This window comes from Varanus komodoensis, unplaced genomic scaffold, assembly GCF_004798865.1.
Source record: "Varanus komodoensis strain SLA01 unplaced genomic scaffold, ASM479886v1 scaffold1, whole genome shotgun sequence".
Taxonomy (NCBI): domain Eukaryota; kingdom Metazoa; phylum Chordata; class Lepidosauria; order Squamata; family Varanidae; genus Varanus; species Varanus komodoensis.
The window spans coordinates 104,203,285-104,222,147 of record NW_025335268.1 but is presented as its reverse complement, the minus strand read 5'-3'; the positions used below and the strand labels follow the sequence as shown (position 1 = coordinate 104,222,147).

Here is an 18,863-nt window from a genome sequence, read left to right as displayed (position 1 = left end):
TTGATTTTGCCAGGCTTTCTGCTTTTGTTGGAAATGGTACACGGACAACCTTGTGTTCTGCCTTCAAGCAATGGGCAGCTCATTGGATAAGTCATCAAAGGATAGTGAACTTCCATATAGCCTGAAGTGCCTGATCCTGCCTTATCTTGGAAGCTAAGCATGTTCTGACCTGGTTGAAATCTGGATGAGTGACCTAAATGTTGTGAACTGCCCAGAGAGCTTTGGCTACAGGAGGTATAGAACTGTAATTAATAATAGTAATGGATACTCAGATTAGTAATGGGCACAACCCAGGATATGGCATCAAAAACATTGCAGACATCTACAAATCCCGATCATTCAGTTTCTTACACCTCCTCTATTATTCACGTTTATAGCCCATTTTCTTCCAAGGAGTCCAAAGCAGTGTACACAGTGACTTTCTGTATTAAAACCCTGATTTCCTGAGTCCCACTCCAGCACTCCTAATCACTATGCCGTATCACCACTCACTCATGGCACAGTTCAGGGGACTCTTAACATTGTCTTGCAGGGGCAAATCTGCAGTTTCAGCTCTGAGGTCCTTTGGTAAAGCAGTGGGCTAAACAACTCTTGTAAAGAGCCCTACATGGCTACCCAGAATGTTCTGGGTCGACACATAGAGGACTGCAATATTAGTTTGTCTTTGCATGTGGGGATGGGTTCAATGAGTGGAGGAAAGTAAATCCTGAGCATTTCTATTAATTTCTCAGAGTTCAGATGACAGAGAGATCTTTTGACGGCAATATTTAAGTAGAACCATATATCTGTCATCAGATTTGACTACGCATAGTGAGTTCTTGGCTCTTCTGGAAAGCAGTCATCTGTAGCCAAGTCCTATCTAAAGTCATAACTTAAATAAAAAAAGACTTGTATTATATGCAAAGGAGCCCATTATTATTGGTGTTTATGATTTTTATTGGTGTAGCTCCTTGAAAGAGCCAGCTAAGAGCTCAAAGCCACTGATTAAGTGGCAAGATTACACTCTGCAGTTAAAGCAAGCACAGAAAAGATATGCTTCACTTTCTTTTCCAAAGTCCCTAATTGTTTTCTCTAGTTCCTTCTTGCCAAATTGTTCAATGACATAATATGGCTGCAATAGAAGAGGGCAACATAACATAAAGCAAAGATTTGTTGCCAGCTGGTTGTGTTGTCGCCTTGCTTCTTTTAATGTGTGATTTCATGAACTGGTCCTCCTTTGACTACACTGTCACTTTTTTTCCAACCTAATTAAGGAATTATCACAAACACTGTACAGAACTATTAACTGCAGACAGAAGGAGCTGTTGTAATATCTTGCCAGGTGTTCATATGGCTTTGCTGTCTTATAGGAAGAAATTAAACAAGGGCTGAATACAACAGGGCAGTTCAAAGTAAATGCTGATGGTTTAATGGCAGGTCGGATCATTAGCTACTCTGATCATTGCTTGAAAATGTTAAATATACATTTATTTTCCCCTGCGTTTGCATACTTTAAATTAAGTTGGGGCTGATTCTGAAGATTTAGTACAAGGTTGGATAAATGTCAGGCATGGGTAACACTAGGAAGAGTGATTTGTGATACTCACATTTGGGTCAAGATTTTTACCCAATATCTTTAATTACAGATGCAAGAGCTAGGTCACAAACTGCTGTTAAAACCTCTAGTGTAATTGTCATTGTTGTCTTCTAATAAATGGTATATAGCCATGAGGGTGCAGTGGTTCTATATGTAGGAGAGTTAATATGGATTCCAAATGTATTTATTTTATGCACTATTTTCCAGTAGCAGCAGCCAATGCTGGATTGCGGGATATTCTGCAATTAACAAACCCTATCTTTGGGTAGCAGTCCTATCCCTTGAAGGTCAATTTCCATCAACCAACCATCCCTTCATAAATCAAAGCGTGTTGGGGCACCCCAGACTTGACTTTCTATCCTATTCAGGGTTACTTGTTTTGTTGTCTTCTTTTCAGTTGGTCCTCAAAAGTAATCCGTTTTTCTGCAGGAACTCTAAACTATAAAGGTCATTAGGTTAACATTAAAAGTACCACTGACAGCAGAAGCATGTCTACAAAATACCACATGGTACCACAAGCAGAACATTATTGGAAAGTCCATTCCAGAACAATACAGAGCACAAAAAGAGTGAATATAAAGAAGCTTAAAAGGTATTATAAAAGAATCTTCATTTTACTACAGATTGCTCTCTTCTGCTGTAGGCACATCTATTGCCTAATTTTTAGGTTTGTAACAAATTAAGAATGGAGACTGTGAAGCTATATGGTTTCTCTCAAGAAAGTTATTGCCTGCTATTTGCTTCTGCTTCCCTATGTATTTCCACTAATTTGATTACCTAATTCATTTTAATAAGCATAGCAAGCTCTTAAACGGCTACTTGAGTATTTACCTGCAAAGAGAAGTGTAAAAAATTATTCACCTTGCCATAATCATTAGTCCAGACCAAGGCATGGAAGTGGCATATGCTTGTGAAAAAGTCCAGATATTTCCAATGTTTAGTTTTGTCAACCTTCTTCATACTGCCCTGGGAGTCCCATGTGGGACTATTGGGTGTGGTATATAAATTCAATAAACAGAATAATTGTGAAGGTGCTCCAAAAGATTAATAGGTTATCCTATACAGACTTATCTGGAAGTAGGTTCCTCTGAATACAACGGGACTTAATTTTGAGCAGATTTATATTAGATTTCCCAGTAAGAGGTTTTAGAATAAACCCAGTTTTTGCTACTTTAATGGGCTTTTTCCACCAGGGGATGCAGATACTGTGCCCCTTTAAATGGGGATCTGACAGTTGCCAGAATCTCTGATCATTGCTACTGCTGGACATGGATTATGGGAGTTGAAGTCTTACAACCTGGAGAAGAGCAGGTTGCTTACCTGTAACTGATGTTCTTTGAGTGGCCATCTGTGCAGTTACACATATGGGTTCTGCGCCTGCGCAGTGCCTTTGGCCGGAAGATTAACAGCTAATGGTTTTTGGCAGGAACTTGGCTCCCCCTCCCCCCTAGCATTATATAAGGAGCAGAGTGTCCGCCATTTTCCAGTCTTTGCGACCGCCGTTCATTGTGCCTCATGGCACAGAGGCCATGATGAAGAAGCAGAGGTTTTCCATCCCAACTTTAGACCCCAAGAAGAAAAGAGATCTTGCAAGAAATGTATTTTAACATATGATTCTCTTTAACTTTTAAATTAACATGTGTTTCCAGTGCTGTGGTAAATTTTTAACATCAGATACGAGGTTCAGATAGACTGGAAGAAGACTTGTTAACATAGCATGGGAAAATATTGTGTTTTGTTAACATAGTCTGGGAAATACTAAACCCATGAAATGCTGTTATTTGGTAATGATAGGGGAATCTAGAGAAGAAAATAGGCACATGTTATATTTCCTGGGAAGAAAATCAACTCTTTCTCTTGCAGTGCAATTTGAAATTTGAATTTGAATGTTAAATGATCAGCAGAGAAATCCTATTGCCCCTAGACAGCATCTAGAAGCCCACAGGACTTTTTGGCTTCCCAGAACTGAAGTTGGAAGAGACCTGTTTCAGATGCTTTTCTGAGGCTGTAACAGCGACCTTAAGGAAAAGGGCTTCAGGGAAGAGGGAGGGGAGATCAGCGCTGCTAAGTTATGACCAATCCAGGCAGCATCTCATTCTCCTTTCCTCCCCCTCAGAAACGCTGCAGTGGAAATTGGTCTAGCTGCTTGGCAGACCAGGAGGAATCTTTGCCTCCGTGCAACTCCCACTCTGCATAGGATCCTGTAATTCTCCAAGTTCAGAGAGTTATAAGCATCCCTGTGGGACTGTACCAATAATTGGTGGATTGTTGAGTAATTGCAAACTGTATATATTTTCGTATTTCAAACCCCCATGAAATTCAAATTTAAGTGCTGCTAAATTCTCCTTGAGGGTGCAGCATGATAATTTGAAAACTCAAGAATATGAATAAATGCACACTAGGGAAAATGTTCAGGATAGAAAGTGGACATTAATATAAGGTGATGAATGATAAATCAGTACTACAGCATTCAAAATTAAGGCAGTTGTTTAAAATAACATGGCCCTAAATCAACTTTACTTTTAACAAGGAGTGACCTTCATGCCTATCTTGTAAGTAGGTTAAAAATGCTGAGTTTACTTTCATGACTATTGTTGCTACTAATGTGTATTAGTTTTATGAGGTGTAATTTTAGAAATATTAACTGTTTCACATATATCAGTTTAGCAGTCCTTATGATTAAGTAGGTTTGTAAGATGAGTTTCTTATGGGACACGGTAAAATTGAGAGATTGGTTTCACCAAGGCAACCCTCGTTCACAGGTATGCTGAGCCTGGAATCATGGATTTCAAGATCTTAGCTCAGAATATATGCATTATCTCCAAGACTGTACAGACACAAAACTATATACACCATTTTATTCCCACTTAACAGCTTTTTGAAGCCACTGGGAACAATCATTAGGGGACTGGATCAAAGTGCCATCAGGAAGCTGATGACACTCAGCTTTTTGCAATGTCTGAATCACAAGAGACTCTGCAAGTCTTGGATGCAGTGTTGTATAACTTTTCATCTCAACTGGAGCATGGGGACTTAGGTGAACAATGTAAGTTTTGCATTACCTTCAATTTATTTTATTTCAGAAGTTGGCTTTTGGTCAGGGTTAGAGTTGTTCTAACAAAACATTTAATGGTACTTAATCAAACAAGTACAAAATATAGGCTGTATTTCTGAGAACCATTCCCATACAAGCTCATCCTTATTCTGCAAAACAAACTGAGTCAAACCAACAAGAGTTGCAGCACAAAGAGAAAGGACAAATGAGCACTTTCCTGCTTAGGCAGAATTACTTGCAGAGAGTAATACATATTTGTAAGCATGCCGGAGGGAACAAGAATTTTACGTATGTCAATGGATGTCACAGCAGCTTATGGACTGCTGCCTCCAATGGTCAAGGCCACAGAAAGTTTTCAGTACTAGATTAGAACGGCCATCATAGTACTGGTGAGAGATACTAATGTCAAGCTTTTTCAATGCTGATCATATCTTTCTTGGATTAACATATTGTTTTTGTGAATTTTTATGGAATAGGGAGAAAAACATTCCTATTTTTCTTTCCCAGCTGCTTAAATATTGAAGTATAACAAGCTATCTGCACTACATAAAAACATAGAGGTTGAAAACTTGGGGTGTGGAAGGGATGGGCCAAAAATGGGTAGACAAATGGGAAGCTTGTGGTTCTGAAATAAGAACTATAACAAAATGTATGTATACTACTGCTAGAGATTGTTCACTAGAGATTATCTGTTGGTCCCCACTTGCTGATTTGTTCCAAATAGTAAGATGCAACTTCTCCAGTGAAGCAAAGATAAGGGGGACTTGCTGCATTGTTAGCTCAACTAAAAGAACTCTTAAAATCTGAGCATTTTCATATGCAAAATAGGAACCACTACAGGTAAAGAACACCTGTGCCACAAGGAACATAACAGCTCTCTACATCGAAGCTGAAAATACAGTATAATGGTAAAACCCTCTAAAGCAACATCAACTTATACAGAATTTGATTGCATTCTTTCAAATGTAGATTATGTGATTAATATTTTGTAGTACATTAGAATAAACATTAAAAATATCAAATGGAAAATCACAAAAAAACAAATTACAGCCAAACATAGTTCATGTTGTTCATTGTGAGATCCAATCATATCATTTTCTAATTTGCTCTCTTTTGAAGTATTGCCTTCAATTTGGGCTTTCCTAGTAATACAGGAGTCCAAACAATCACAAAACAGACCTATCTTAATTGGGGATTGCAGTCTTCAAGTTATTCTGGTTTAATGGAAAGTGAGCTAGATGAAAGGAAAGTTTCTTCATTACAGCACCGAAGTTACATTTTAACTATGAACCACTTACTTGACAATGTCCATGCACTTTGGCAGAGCTTAAATGAAAATTACTTTTAAGAAACCTTAACAACACCATCATAATCTAAGAACTGGCCCAGTTCCTTCAAACTAAACCATTAGCCATTTTATGAATGCAAGTTATAAGGGGCAACAAACAACAAAGTTAAAGAGGGTGTTTCCATATGTATGAGATGTAAGTTATGTGCATTTGTTTTTAAAACACCCAGGTAGTCACTTTTGGTTGCCTTTATTCAGCACAGTACATCATAATTTAGCATGATGAGCAAGCAACAGTAAGCCTCAGGCTTTTGATTTAAATTTACCACACTTTAGTACTGTCATGTGAAGCCTAAATTATTATTAAGATTAACTGTGCTTTATTTAAACAAGCCAGCTTCATAATTCATGCTTTGCAATCAGACTGTTTCAAACACATCATCATTGTCTGCCAGGCTTGGATGCTAGAGCATGTGCAAATAAACTGCAGAAGAGAGGACAGCATGAGCACAAGGTTCACTGTGGTCTCCTCACATCACAAAACTATGGATTTACATATTTGAACTCAGGTGATATGACAGAAAATGGAACAAATGGTTCCTATGTCTATCGGGTAAATAAGTTAGGGTAAATAACCCTTGAAACTACAGCCAGAGCTGAGATCATGATGTTACAAATTTGCTCTAAGAGACAACAGCTCAATAGTAGAAGCTACTTGATCGGTTTAGAAGCTGAAAAATATAGCTGGACTACCAATGAGGGTGCATGGTGTGAAGTCTGCAATCGTTACATCCATGTATCTCAGAATTTGTCCCGATGAACTCAGTGCCATATAATTCTGAGTAGTCGGGTATAGGATTGTTCTGCAAATCCTATTAAAATAATTCTTCAAAGGTGTTCCAGGGCACACGATGTAGCCACTTTGTGGCAACTGCATGTGTCTCGGTTTGGTTATTGTCTGTGCACATGACCAAGAAACCACACATGAAATCCCTTGAGTTTTACATTGGTAGAAAAGGAAAAAGATACACCTAATAAGTAAGTAAATATATAAATAATGCTCTGAAACTTTTTGGTACTATTATTTTGAAATATATTTCAGGGAACAGAAAACTACTTTCGGTCTAACACATTAAATGGAAATAATGTAAGATGAAGAAGCAATTTTAGTTTTTTTTTTTTGTGGAATGCAACTGCTGTTGAAATTATTAGCTATCTTTACTGGTTATATTTTAAACAATTTTCTCACTTTTAATCATGAAAAAAGAGGAGAGACATTAGACTCACATGAAAGTTAATTTTATACTCTAGTATTGATTAATAACTTTAAAATTGGGATTGAATAGCAAGAATAATTCTGATTATGTTACCAGAAAACTTATTCATGGAGTGTTATCAGCCTTCTCAAACCAGAAGCAATGTTCAGATGATTTAGATGTCAACTCTCTCAATTACAGTCAGTTAATTCTGGGAACTGGGGTCTATAACATCTGGAGGGCATGTGGCTGGGAAAAGCCTTCCTATATTCTCCTCCCCCTCTGCAAAAGTTCATGAGATTTAAACACAAGAATCTAGAGTAGCTTTTATGTCCCTAAGTCCTGATGTTTATGCAATAAAGGGATCACACATCAAATTTAAGGCTATACTGCTATGTAGCCCATACTGCTTTTCAACACTCTTGGTTCTACCGATAAACAATGGAAACCGTTTTGTGAATTCATGGAATTGATTAAATCAACATTTCTACTATCCAATCCAGTAGGAATGGAAAAATTTCATTAATTTCCTGAGTTGAGAGAACTGTTCTGCTCAGAAACTAACAAATAACTTCTTAAAAATCTGCTGACTGAAAATATATAAATTAGTTCCAAGACTCTAAGAAGGCATTAAAATATAAACAGTATAAAAGGAAAGGACAGTTACATTATTAAAAGGCAGTCAGTTTCACTAGTCTTGTTGCTATGGAACAAAGCATATTTCCTTTTTTAAAAAAAGCCTTTCAAAATAACAAAAAACACTCCATGCCTTTGTCACGTGTATTAACTTACTTTTAAAAACCTGAAATCTCGCAAGAATGGGAAATATTCAAATTCTATAAAGTGCTAGAAGGAATAGTGTAATTTTTCTGATCTGAATGAGCTTTTAACTCTAAGTTATGTCACCAAGTGATCCTGAACCAGCCATACCTAAGTTCTGGCAATTATCCTTTGATAATTCTTCCAAAACATTTTAGAGCTGCAGGAAAGGCAAAATCTACAATCAATAATATCAGACATTTAACCACCAGGTGTTTAGATGTGAACAAGTTCAGATGAAAGTTATACAAATGAATTCACAAAGTTTTTATTGTGCAAGAATCATTTCTTCAAATATACCTCTTTTAAAAATCCTGTTTTGTGAACACTTTAAAATGCACTTATTCATTTTTATTTTTATTTTTTTCATTTCTGCTTATATATAAGGACAGTGATTGAATCTGAAGATAGTTTTCACTGGAGCTTTGTATCAAATCCACCAAGAATTTCAGCAATTAATTATTTCTGTGAATAGCAGTTTTAATGGACACTTGCCAGAACTTATGCATTAACAAATCAATTATGAAAGAGTACTATTTCATAAAACAAATGGATTTTTTCCATAGACTTTAATGCATTCTGACAGTCTCTTTGATGGTTAATGTTCCCTTTGTTTTATCATAGCATTGTCAAAAACCCCATGAGAAATCCTAATATCAGTATACTGTAACTTTAGCCTAAAGCTGTTAAATTCTGAAGTTTCACCATTATATGTGAATGGGCAGAGAGGTAAGAAAAAAATACAGAATGCCAGTGTTATGTAGATTTTTCCTATTTTATAAAGCAGCAAACTCTGCTTCCACTAGCTTCCACTATTAGACCTTTCATAAATAGCTCTTCCATAAACATAAGGCATAAATATTAGTTTTATAAAGCAGACCATGTTTTTATAAAAATAGGCCTATTGCATTTTTGGGTCATTCTGAAGATGCCTATTTCTTAAATGCCTCTCATACTAAGATGAGAACACACTGTTCATAATCTAGGAAAACCCAATAGTTTGTACATTATCTATTGACGAAGAAAACTATTCTTAGGGATTTTGTGTATGGCTGCCCATACACAGAATATATTTCTTATAAATGGTTATAGCATTATGAATCTACATTCAAGGTGGGACAGTTGAAACTATTCACAGTGTCCCAAACCCACTTCAACAGGTATTGTTTATACTATTAAAAATTAAAGACTAGAATGTATTCTGTTTTTTCATGATTTGGCACAACGCATTCAAACTACATCTGATGAAGCATATTTTTCATAGGCATTCAAGGTGAAATTGGAACTGAAATATATGGCTGAGTTTGTTACTCTGCTGGAAGACCATAAGTTTAAAAATAAGAAAAGGGGAGGAGCCCACAAGTGCACAAATGCATCTTCTTGGTTGTTTTCAAGTGTGTCTTATTTTGCTTTGGTTTGATTAAAATGCATATATGAGCTCAATTGGAGCTGTGCTACCTTGGTTTACATTAGCTATATGGAAAGGCTGGTTGAATGAGATTCCTGCCATCATACAGGCACTGCTGTCCTTGCTACAGTAATATAGGCACACTTTGACTGACACTTCAGCTTCAGTAGATAGGCAGCTTGTGGGTATTTGCAATGGGATTACAGGCTGCTTACAAATGTCCTCAATTTCTCCAGATGTGTTCTGTTCTTGAAGCAACCACTCGCTGCCTAGAAAAAAAAAAAGGTTATTCTTTTAGGACTGCATTAAGAACATGTTGGCATTTCTCAGTTCATTTATTATTGGAATAGTATTATTGTAAGTGAAATATGGATTCAAAGAAGGAAGAAATCCATTAGTACTGTTCCATGAACGCTTCTCACAAGAGTTGGTGAATTTCTTGCAGGATGTTAACATAATGTCTCACAAGTTGTGTTACAATGCAAATAATGGTTTATATGGTTATTGCCATGTATAAATTCTAGAGGTTCATTAACAGATATACTCCTTTTACTTTTAAGGTTACTTGTCTCATTTAGCATGCTTCAAGTCAGAAACATCTCTTCTATAAGTGGGACTGCTTTTTGATTCAATCCTCTATCTGCAACTCATATCAAGATACTATGTCTCAAACTTTGGAAGGTAAATGGAAAAAAAATCACAGTAATTTCAATGGAAAATTATTTTTATTCATTTTATTTATTTAAAGCTTTTGTATGCCGTCACCACATGCCTCAGCATCTCAGATACTGAAATACTGAAGAACTTTGCCATTTCACTAGTGAAAATGTTGCATTAGCAAAAACAAGGGTTTACATGATGCACAAGAGAACTCAGCTGAAATTGCATTTGCACAAGTACAGTTTGCACAACCAATTCTGCACATAGCTGTACAGCTTGCTGTGCGAGTATTGCTACATAAACACTTGTGCAATAGAAAGATCTAACCGAGTTGCTAGTTCTATTTGAGGGTGAAGAATGAGAATCCCTAATCTGAGCAAAATCTAACCATAAGTCATTTTTCAGAATGTTGACCTTAAAACTACACAACAAACAACCATATACAAAAGTTATACTGACTCTGTACATTTTTGATTCAATTAGAAATTGAGGTCTTGGTTTAAACACACACATTTTAACTAGGCCATCATGTATACAGTATTGCTTTGCATTGTTGGACATATCTTACTACCATCAAAATAAAAAATATGGTGACGATTACCTTGGTTAAGAGACAGAACACTGCAAGATTCAGCACATATTCACTCTAAATAGCAACTGGGGTACTTTACCTTCTGATGTAAGAAACCATGCACTTGGAGCTTCTCCAGTCAGTGTGGTATTTGGAGGAAGGCTGAGTTTCAGGGTGAAGTGAAGTGCTTGTCCAGGGCTTACAGTACGTGAAGGTAGCTGAAGGTTTGGAGCAGATTTAGGCAGCTTTGGTAGTTTTGCTGTATTAACATTTTGTACACACAGGCTATCTACAGTGTCTGCTGGATCAACCTTTAGCAGAGGTAGCTATCAAAAGACAAGAAAACAATATTCATTTGAAAGTCTAATCTCATATTCTGAGCTTTAGAAAAGCAAGTTGCACTGATCAGTTTCGTACCCTTATTGTACAGAAACCACATTGTCTTTCAGAAGCCAAGTGTGCTACTATCAGTGCAAACCTATACAGGGCTACTTAGATCAATGGGGCTTATTGCAAGGAAAGTGGATACAACACGCCATAATTGTATTTGGCTTCTTCTGCTTGAACAATCTATATCTAGCATCTTCTGAGTTGGTACGGCTGCTGCCTTCAATATGAAACTACCAAGATCAACATATGTAAAGGAATGGAAAAAACTGGATTCAAGCCAAACACATGTTTCACCTTCTTTATTATGTCAGTGGCAGTTTCTTACATGCCATAGTGATAGTATACAGAGATGAAATCATAGCATTGCAGAGAATGGGAAAGATTTGGCATACAGCAGTTCCCATATTCAAAAGGAGCTTGCATGTTTGACTATTCAATAAACATCATGATTAGGTCATTGGCCTTTGCAGGATCAAGTTCTAAACTGCCTGAATAACAGATGAATACAAAGCACACAAGCAAAACAACTGTCTTATTTGCTGTGAGGCCAAGTGGTCTATTCAATCACACATTTTTTTAAATTTCTTAAAATGACATGAATAATCATGTTTTAAACAAAGATGTTTGGTACAAGTTACTTACTATTAAGGAGATGTTCTAAAATCTGGCATAGTTTATACTTTTCCAGTGTATTTATCAACTTTCATGCCAAGCAAAAGCATAAATACTACTTTTCTTGGCAGTTCTGACTTGTTTAGATGCACATGCTTTAGTGTCTAAATAGCTGTTAAGAGAACTACTATTGGTGACACTGAGTATGTTACTAATCTTAGGAGATTCATTTCTTTTCCTGGTAGTTTTACAACATGATGCCACTGTAGGTTTGTCAACTTCAGTATTCAGTTAAAATGACCTAATATATTCTATGAACATTTGTATGTCAGATGATACTAAATGATAGTAAAGCTGAATTCATTTGAATTTGCTGAGGAAGCAGCAGCCGTTTAATAGTTGATAAGGGCCATCATCATTGAGATGAATGCATTCCTTTGATCTGTTTTGCTTGTACATATTAGTACAGCAGAACCAAAATCTACAGAAATGTGTATTGTAGGTGTTCTATTTATGAAATATAGTGAACAGTTTCAATTGCTCCTATTAAATGTAAGCATTAAAATTAAATTTTGAGTTTTGAACAACTGGACAATATCTTCCTTTATATAAACTTTAATGGAATATTAGCGGCTGCAAAGAAAATTCAGGCCTTATTCCTTATGTTCAGAATGCAAAATGATCTAGTTCAGCAGTGCAGAGCCTGTTTCAGTTTGAGAGCTGAATTCTATTTTGGAGGCATTGCCAGGAGTTGCACTTTAGCAATGCAAGGGGCCAAAGGAAAAAAAGACAAGGTGAAAATACCAGCATAAGTCTTACTGCCAATAACTTAGAAGAAACCTCTTAACTTTTTAGAATGTAGAAAATAATCCACAAAACCCTTCAAACCACCAAGCTATCATTGGGCTGGTAAGGGAAAAGTGGTGGGGCAAGGGGAAAGGCTCATGTCCTTCTGAGGCGCATGAGATTGGGACCCCAGGCAGGACAGGTTTGGCCCCTTTTGGCTGAGGTTCAACTTCTTGGCTTGAAGTCTCCAATGTGAAGAGAACTAAGGATGTTCATTTACAGACATTCATAGCAGTATGGCACTCTATACTACTCCCGCCTCCCACCCTATACTAGGTTGAGGCTCTTACTGCCAGTAACCAACTCCTTAGTGCCAACCTTTTAGAAAAATGCATGCACACACACACGGGCCAAATCACCACACTGGTTGAGGGAAAGAGTGTGGGATAGAAATGGCCATGGACTTGAGATTCTACCACTGCTCTAATCTCTAATCCATGGTCCTTTTAGCACTGATACAACAAAAATGAAACATTTTTATTAAGAACGCTTAATAAAAATGAGTCAGGCCTCATGTAATTTCAGATGGTAAGACTAGACTTATAGAGGTCAGAATTATTGTTTAGTGTTAGCATTCCAGTTTTATACAGAGGTCAGCATATATAAGATATTATGCAATCACTAACTATTATGGGCCTAATGCCATCTTTTATGCCTGATATTATGATCTTCTGTGCTCAATACCTGTTATTGTATCCACTTAATTCTAGCTAAGTTGCACTTTCATTGAAGAAAAAAGTGAGCCGTTTGGGGATATTGTTAGACCTGAAGAGGTCTGATGGTGATGAGCACTTTCCATGAATTTCCAGATGTCTTGAGAGCAATGAAAACTCCTCAGCATCCTCTGAAGTTTCATTAGGAAGCTTGAGAAATGTAGCTTTTAATTACTCCTTGTCAGTGTTGTGAACAGGGAATCTACAGTTTTTATCCTTGTTTTCAAATGATGATTTAAGTTAAGACTCAGACCTCTATTACCATAAGGTTTCCCTCACACCCCCATCCATCCTTCCTTATATCACAACGATAACTTTGGGAAAGTAAAGGTATGAGATTGTCTAACACCCATTATGACCTTGGTCTTGGTTAATGGTCCAAGTGCCTTAGATCAGGCAATTCCTGAGTTTGCTATTATGAGACCTGGTGCAATCTCTGGTTGACAGAAGCAAGAGAAAGCACCTGTAGGTGATTATAGTGGAGATACCAGGGCCTGGACGATGTTCCACTGGTACAGATGTGATATTTACATCTTCCAGAGCAGAAATATTATCATCCTCCTGCTTCAGTTGCAGGAGCTTGCTAACTCAATAAAAAAATGAGGTTCAGATTTCCTATGGTATTCCTGTGGTAGTGAAATGGACACCTAAAGTAACGGGAACCAGCTGTTTCTGAGAAATATGAGCAGCAACACTACTTTTTGGAATGGGCTAAATCAGCAGAACTCTCAGATGGGAGCTCTGCTGATGTAGTCAATTATGAAAATGAGCATTTTCTCTTCTTTCCATACATATTTTAGAACCTGTTAATTCCTACTGCATGAGCATTGCATTTGACTAACAAAACAGAACTAGAGGAAGAAAAGTGGCAATGCAGGATATTGGCCCTGATGAGAGAGGTTATTTATTTAATAAAAGACTTTAGAGCATATACAAAATACTATGTCTATCTAATTCATTTTCTTCACAAGAGCACACATGCTGGGGCCTATTTAATTCTATTTATGGAAGGAAGAAGTAGATAATACAGATATAATACAAATGCAAGGTCATTTGTTTAAATGAAATGAAACATTAATCAGGTTCCCCATATCCAATTTCAACAACCCACTGAAAGCTGATGTTTCTGTACCTCAGCTTTCTCCAACTGCACAAGAGTCCTTTCCAGCCTCGTAAAACCGATGGAACATTTATTTTAAGCCTAACAGGATATCCTTAACACAAAAGCTGTGCTGTTTTCCAGATCATTATAAAAGACTGTAAGAATGCATTTAGTGCCATGTTTCATGCTGTCCAGGAAGAAGCACTGGGATATCTGATGAAATATCACCAAAAATAATACTTTTCCCTGCATAAAAGTGCTATATAACATTTTGTAAAGGTGGCTTACCAGTGAAACAATTTTGGTTTCTATATCCAGCACTTTAATTTGATGGTTGTTTGTGTCTGCAACATAGAGCAAGCGCCCTCCCTCTTCAACACAAAGGCCCCCTGGTTCATTAAAAGTTGAGGAGGTGAAACTGGAGCCAATGATATTGCTTGCTTCTCCTGTACCTGCCAGTGTAGCACAATTCTTCATTTTGGGATCTACAAATTTAATCTACAGAAAAACAAAACACAGCAGACTGTTTAATTCAAAAAAGGGAACAATGCATAGTCCAAGATGATATAATAACAAGTTTTATTGTTTCCATTTTGGCATTAATGGAAGAATCTTCAAAAACAAATCACTAGAATGAGACTGATCTCCCATGACTGCTTGGTCAGGAAATTTAGAGCAGAGTTTTTCAGTATTTAACAAAGCACTAATCAAAATTAAAAGTGGGGGGGGGGGAAGGCTCATCATCAGATAATACACGATTTAAGATTGGCTAGTATTACAATGATCCTAGCCATATTATGTTGGCAGTGAAATGAAATTAGCTTAAGGTTTGCCTCATACACTACATTTTAATGCAATAAACCAAATAACTGATGTAGATGACATGCATATGTGTTTTGTGCAAGTGCATTTCTACAACACACAAGTGTAACAAACTTGCATTTATCATTTTATCATACACTGTCCCACCCCTGAAACTGGCTGTATCTCCCTGTTGCCAGCTGTGATAAGCACAATTGTGTCCTACTTAACCCTTGTTTACCAAAAACCAAGAACAGGACAAAGAAATGGAACTGACTACCTATTCCACTAAGCTCATATAAATAGAAGAAAATTTACTTTTCTTCACAAGGAGCTAGCAACACCAAGAGGCAGCACTGAGATTTAAACACCACTAGAATGCCCCCAATTACACCTATTTAATTTCCCCATATAATAATAGTGTTCGGTAATTTGTAAAAAGCACTGCACTTGGGGACACAGTATGCTGGATGCCTGCCTTCAAAGAGCAGAATATTGCCAACTTCTCTTCTTTGACTCTGACATAAAGAGATGTTTTCCTAGTATGTAACTTCCCACTTGATAAGATGTTACAGACCAGTAAGAGTTTGCATGTCACCTGAAGGGCTATTTGGACAACTTACATGGTATTTTTTTAAAGGAAGCCACCCCACTGATCATTTACAGAAGAAATAGGGCGGCTGCTGAAATTGCTGGAGGAAAAGGCCTGCCAAAGGAATGGTAAATAACAGGCCCCAACACACCATCCGGGGGAAATGGGTTACTTTAGATTCCCAGATCAGAGGCTGGAAACTGAACTCCAATCCTGGAGCTGCACTGATTGCAATGACTGTTCTCCAATCCTGGAGCTGCACTGCACTGATCTGCACTGACTGTTCACTTCATTCTCACAGTGAGAGGGTGATGGCGATGAATGAACCATGCCAACTGCCTGAGACTGAAAAAGTGACCTCAGAAGGGTGTACAGAGAGCTGCAAGTGGGGTGGGGACAAGAGACTGGGGCTGCCAGGCTGAGGTACTTTGAAGCTGACCCATCTGCGTTCCCTCCCCCTCTGAAGCCCCTTAGCTGCCACCACACCTTCTCCTTTGTACTGGGTTCTGCTGCTGTGTATGAATTCCATACTTTATGGAATGTATGTGCTGCACATAATACTTTATGGGACCTCAAGTAGTCAGCAGCATACCAGCTGATTTTGGGGGCTCATATGTGAATTCAGCCTTTACTGGTGCCAATATATTGGGTTAGGTGATCTCTTTGTGTTGTGGGCACACCTGACAATAGAAGAAACTGTCCAGGTCATCACTATGCAATGGCTACTATGGGAGATCTGACAGAGGAAAAAGAACCTGCGTGAGTATAATGTAGCAGTATTAAAATTAAAAAAGTAACTATAACAATGTACAAGGAAGAGATAAAATTAATTTAACACAGTTTTCTACTACTGAAAAAATAAAAGCTGCATTATGAAAGCTTACCTTATGATTGTAAGAATCTGCAACATAAAGGAGGTTTCTTTTCTTGTCCCAGGCTACTCCTAAGGGATGTTGCAGCTTCGCATTTATCCCAGCTCCATCAATATCACCAAAAGCAAATAAATTCTTTTTTTCAAAGGAAAAAAATAGGAAAGTTTTAAAGCACCAGTGTCAGAAGCTTGTTTAAATTAGAAGGAGTTGAAAAAGAGAGCAGGTCTTGTAACAGTAGCAAATGGTATGAAGGTGCAATCTTACATGCATGTAGCTGAGACAACAATGAAACCAAGTTCTCAGCAGACATGTGTAGGATTGTACCATCAATATTAAAAATATGGCAATTTTGTGAAATCATCTATGCTCCTTGCTGATTTACTCTGAAGGCACAAAGAAACAGTAAAGTACAGCAATCATCATGGAACTATCAACATGAAACTAGATTCAGAAAACCCAAATGTTGCTAACCAAATATAATATCTCAATTCCATGCCGGCAATGGTTACATGGTTATGTCTCTACCAAGAGAACTTCTTCCCATGTCAACTTCACAGCACCAATTTGGCTGTGTACAAATGTGTACAGATGTGTGTATTTTTGGGGGAAGAGGGCAATTTGGGAATGCTATTCAATATAAAAGTGTCCCAACTTTGCTGGTAAAAGACCTCAGTTCTAAACCCTGACATACCAGATTTCTCTTTGACGTAGCACTCATACTGAAAGGTGCTGAAAAGGTATGAATCATGCACTCTCTTCTCAGAACTTAAATTGGCCTGTTTTCCCAATCACAAAAAAGATGAACGACAAGGTTCCAGATGCCCTTCAGTCATATATACTGCATACTGACTAATATGATTGTTTTTCTCTTCCCTTTTGGTAAATTTGATTAAAGATAGATCTTAAGGAACACTGCTTTAATTTTGGTGTGAACATTGTGACTTTATGCTGTGAATTTGTAAAATGTATTTTAAAATAAGTGTTAAAAAGATGATTAGCAATCTGTAATGCTTTTCTGACCATCATTTAGTTATACATGTCTTTCTCTTCAAAAATTAGGGCAACTTAAAAATACTGTATAAACTTATGTTATTTTGCAGCAAACTGCTTGTTTACCAGTTTGTATATTAGCAAACTCAGCTTCTTTTCCTAATACACATCTTGGAAAAAGGTGGACAACAAAATCTTCCTTCTTGTTGGGGTATTTTTTCTGGCTGCTCCTGATGCTTACCCAGCTTTGAACTATCCACAGCAGACCAACACAGCTGTACTGAAAATTACAATTTCTGAATGGCAAGGAAGAGTGCAAGAGAGTGCCACAGCGAACAGGATTTATATTAACAATATTTTGTTTTTATTGGAAGTCTTGAGTAGGACCTAAAGGAAACATCAAGAAAAATACATTTAACCCACCATTGGATCTCTTTCTCCTCCAACAAGGTGTTTCACAGCTCCATCTTTAAGGGAAATTGTTCTCACAGAACTGCTCTCACTATCTGCTACAAAAAGACAGTTCCACGGCTCTTCAGCAGCAACAGACAGACCAGAAGGTTGTGCAAAGCCTGCTTTGAGGGGATATGCATTGTTTCTATTCTCTTCGTTTCCACTCCCAGCAAAGCGGAGGCAGGTTCCTTTCTTTAAGTCACTAGGAGTACAAGGGGGCAATTATATTAGTCCCACCTAGTTATTTTATACTGTCACTTATATTAAACAATTTTAATCCTGTGAGCAAAGGAAAGAAATTTCCCTTTCTGTTTTTCCTGAGTTAAAACTAGATCCTCTGCTACCAATGCTCCAGTAAAATACAAAGAAACTTTGTCCCCTTATCTCTTCATCCATGTTTTTCCAATTATACTAAGCAAGGCATGCTGAACATGAGCTGCATTTGATTTGATGGAAGAAGCAGCTCATATGGACCAAATGCCCATTAAATCAAAACAGTTCAGATGTACAAGCAAAGCATGAGAAAGGAAAACTACAAAAGGCATTAGCAAGAAGTAACAACTAATGACACCAAGATCCTGCTCCAGACCAATTGTTTCTGTGACAGGTCTAACATTCTAGCTTACCTTCCCTTGGGTAGTTTTCCACATTCCAACATGAGGGCCCAAATTTGATGTGTGCCTGCCATAGCAATCCACAGAATGTTGTCTTCATGGTCTGCTGAAACTAAAGAGATCACAACTGATTAGCTCTTGTTACCTGATCTTTTGTAAGCAGATTAGCTAGAACTGCCTAGAATCCTATAAAGTGGCTAGAATCCTATTAAAAGAAGTTTTGGGATCAGAAATTATATTATACT

The 18,863-nt window shown here is 37.4% G+C and overlaps 1 protein-coding gene and 1 long non-coding RNA gene across 2 annotated transcripts in view; one reads left to right on the top strand and one right to left on the bottom strand.

The window, feature by feature from the left end:
• Positions 1–1,840: 1,840 nt before the first annotated feature.
• LOC123027933 lies at positions 1,841–16,621 on the top strand. The gene is made up of 4 exons (XR_006415597.1): positions 1,841–2,168; positions 4,451–4,622; positions 9,963–10,083; positions 15,738–16,621. It is a non-coding gene; the product is annotated as an uncharacterized LOC123027933 (long non-coding RNA).
• The window catches only part of NHLRC2 (NHL repeat containing 2), a 38,838-nt gene continuing 24,609 nt past the window's right edge, over positions 4,635–18,863 (bottom strand). The window contains exons 6-11 of the mRNA XM_044439280.1: positions 18,631–18,730; positions 17,975–18,206; positions 16,574–16,696; positions 14,585–14,794; positions 10,734–10,959; positions 4,635–9,671 (exon numbers count right to left, since the gene is read on the bottom strand). Coding sequence (XP_044295215.1) covers positions 9,415–9,671; positions 10,734–10,959; positions 14,585–14,794; positions 16,574–16,696; positions 17,975–18,206; positions 18,631–18,730 — 1,148 coding nt within the window. The 3' untranslated portion in view covers positions 4,635–9,414. The remainder of the gene's footprint in view (positions 9,672–10,733; positions 10,960–14,584; positions 14,795–16,573; positions 16,697–17,974; positions 18,207–18,630; positions 18,731–18,863) is intronic.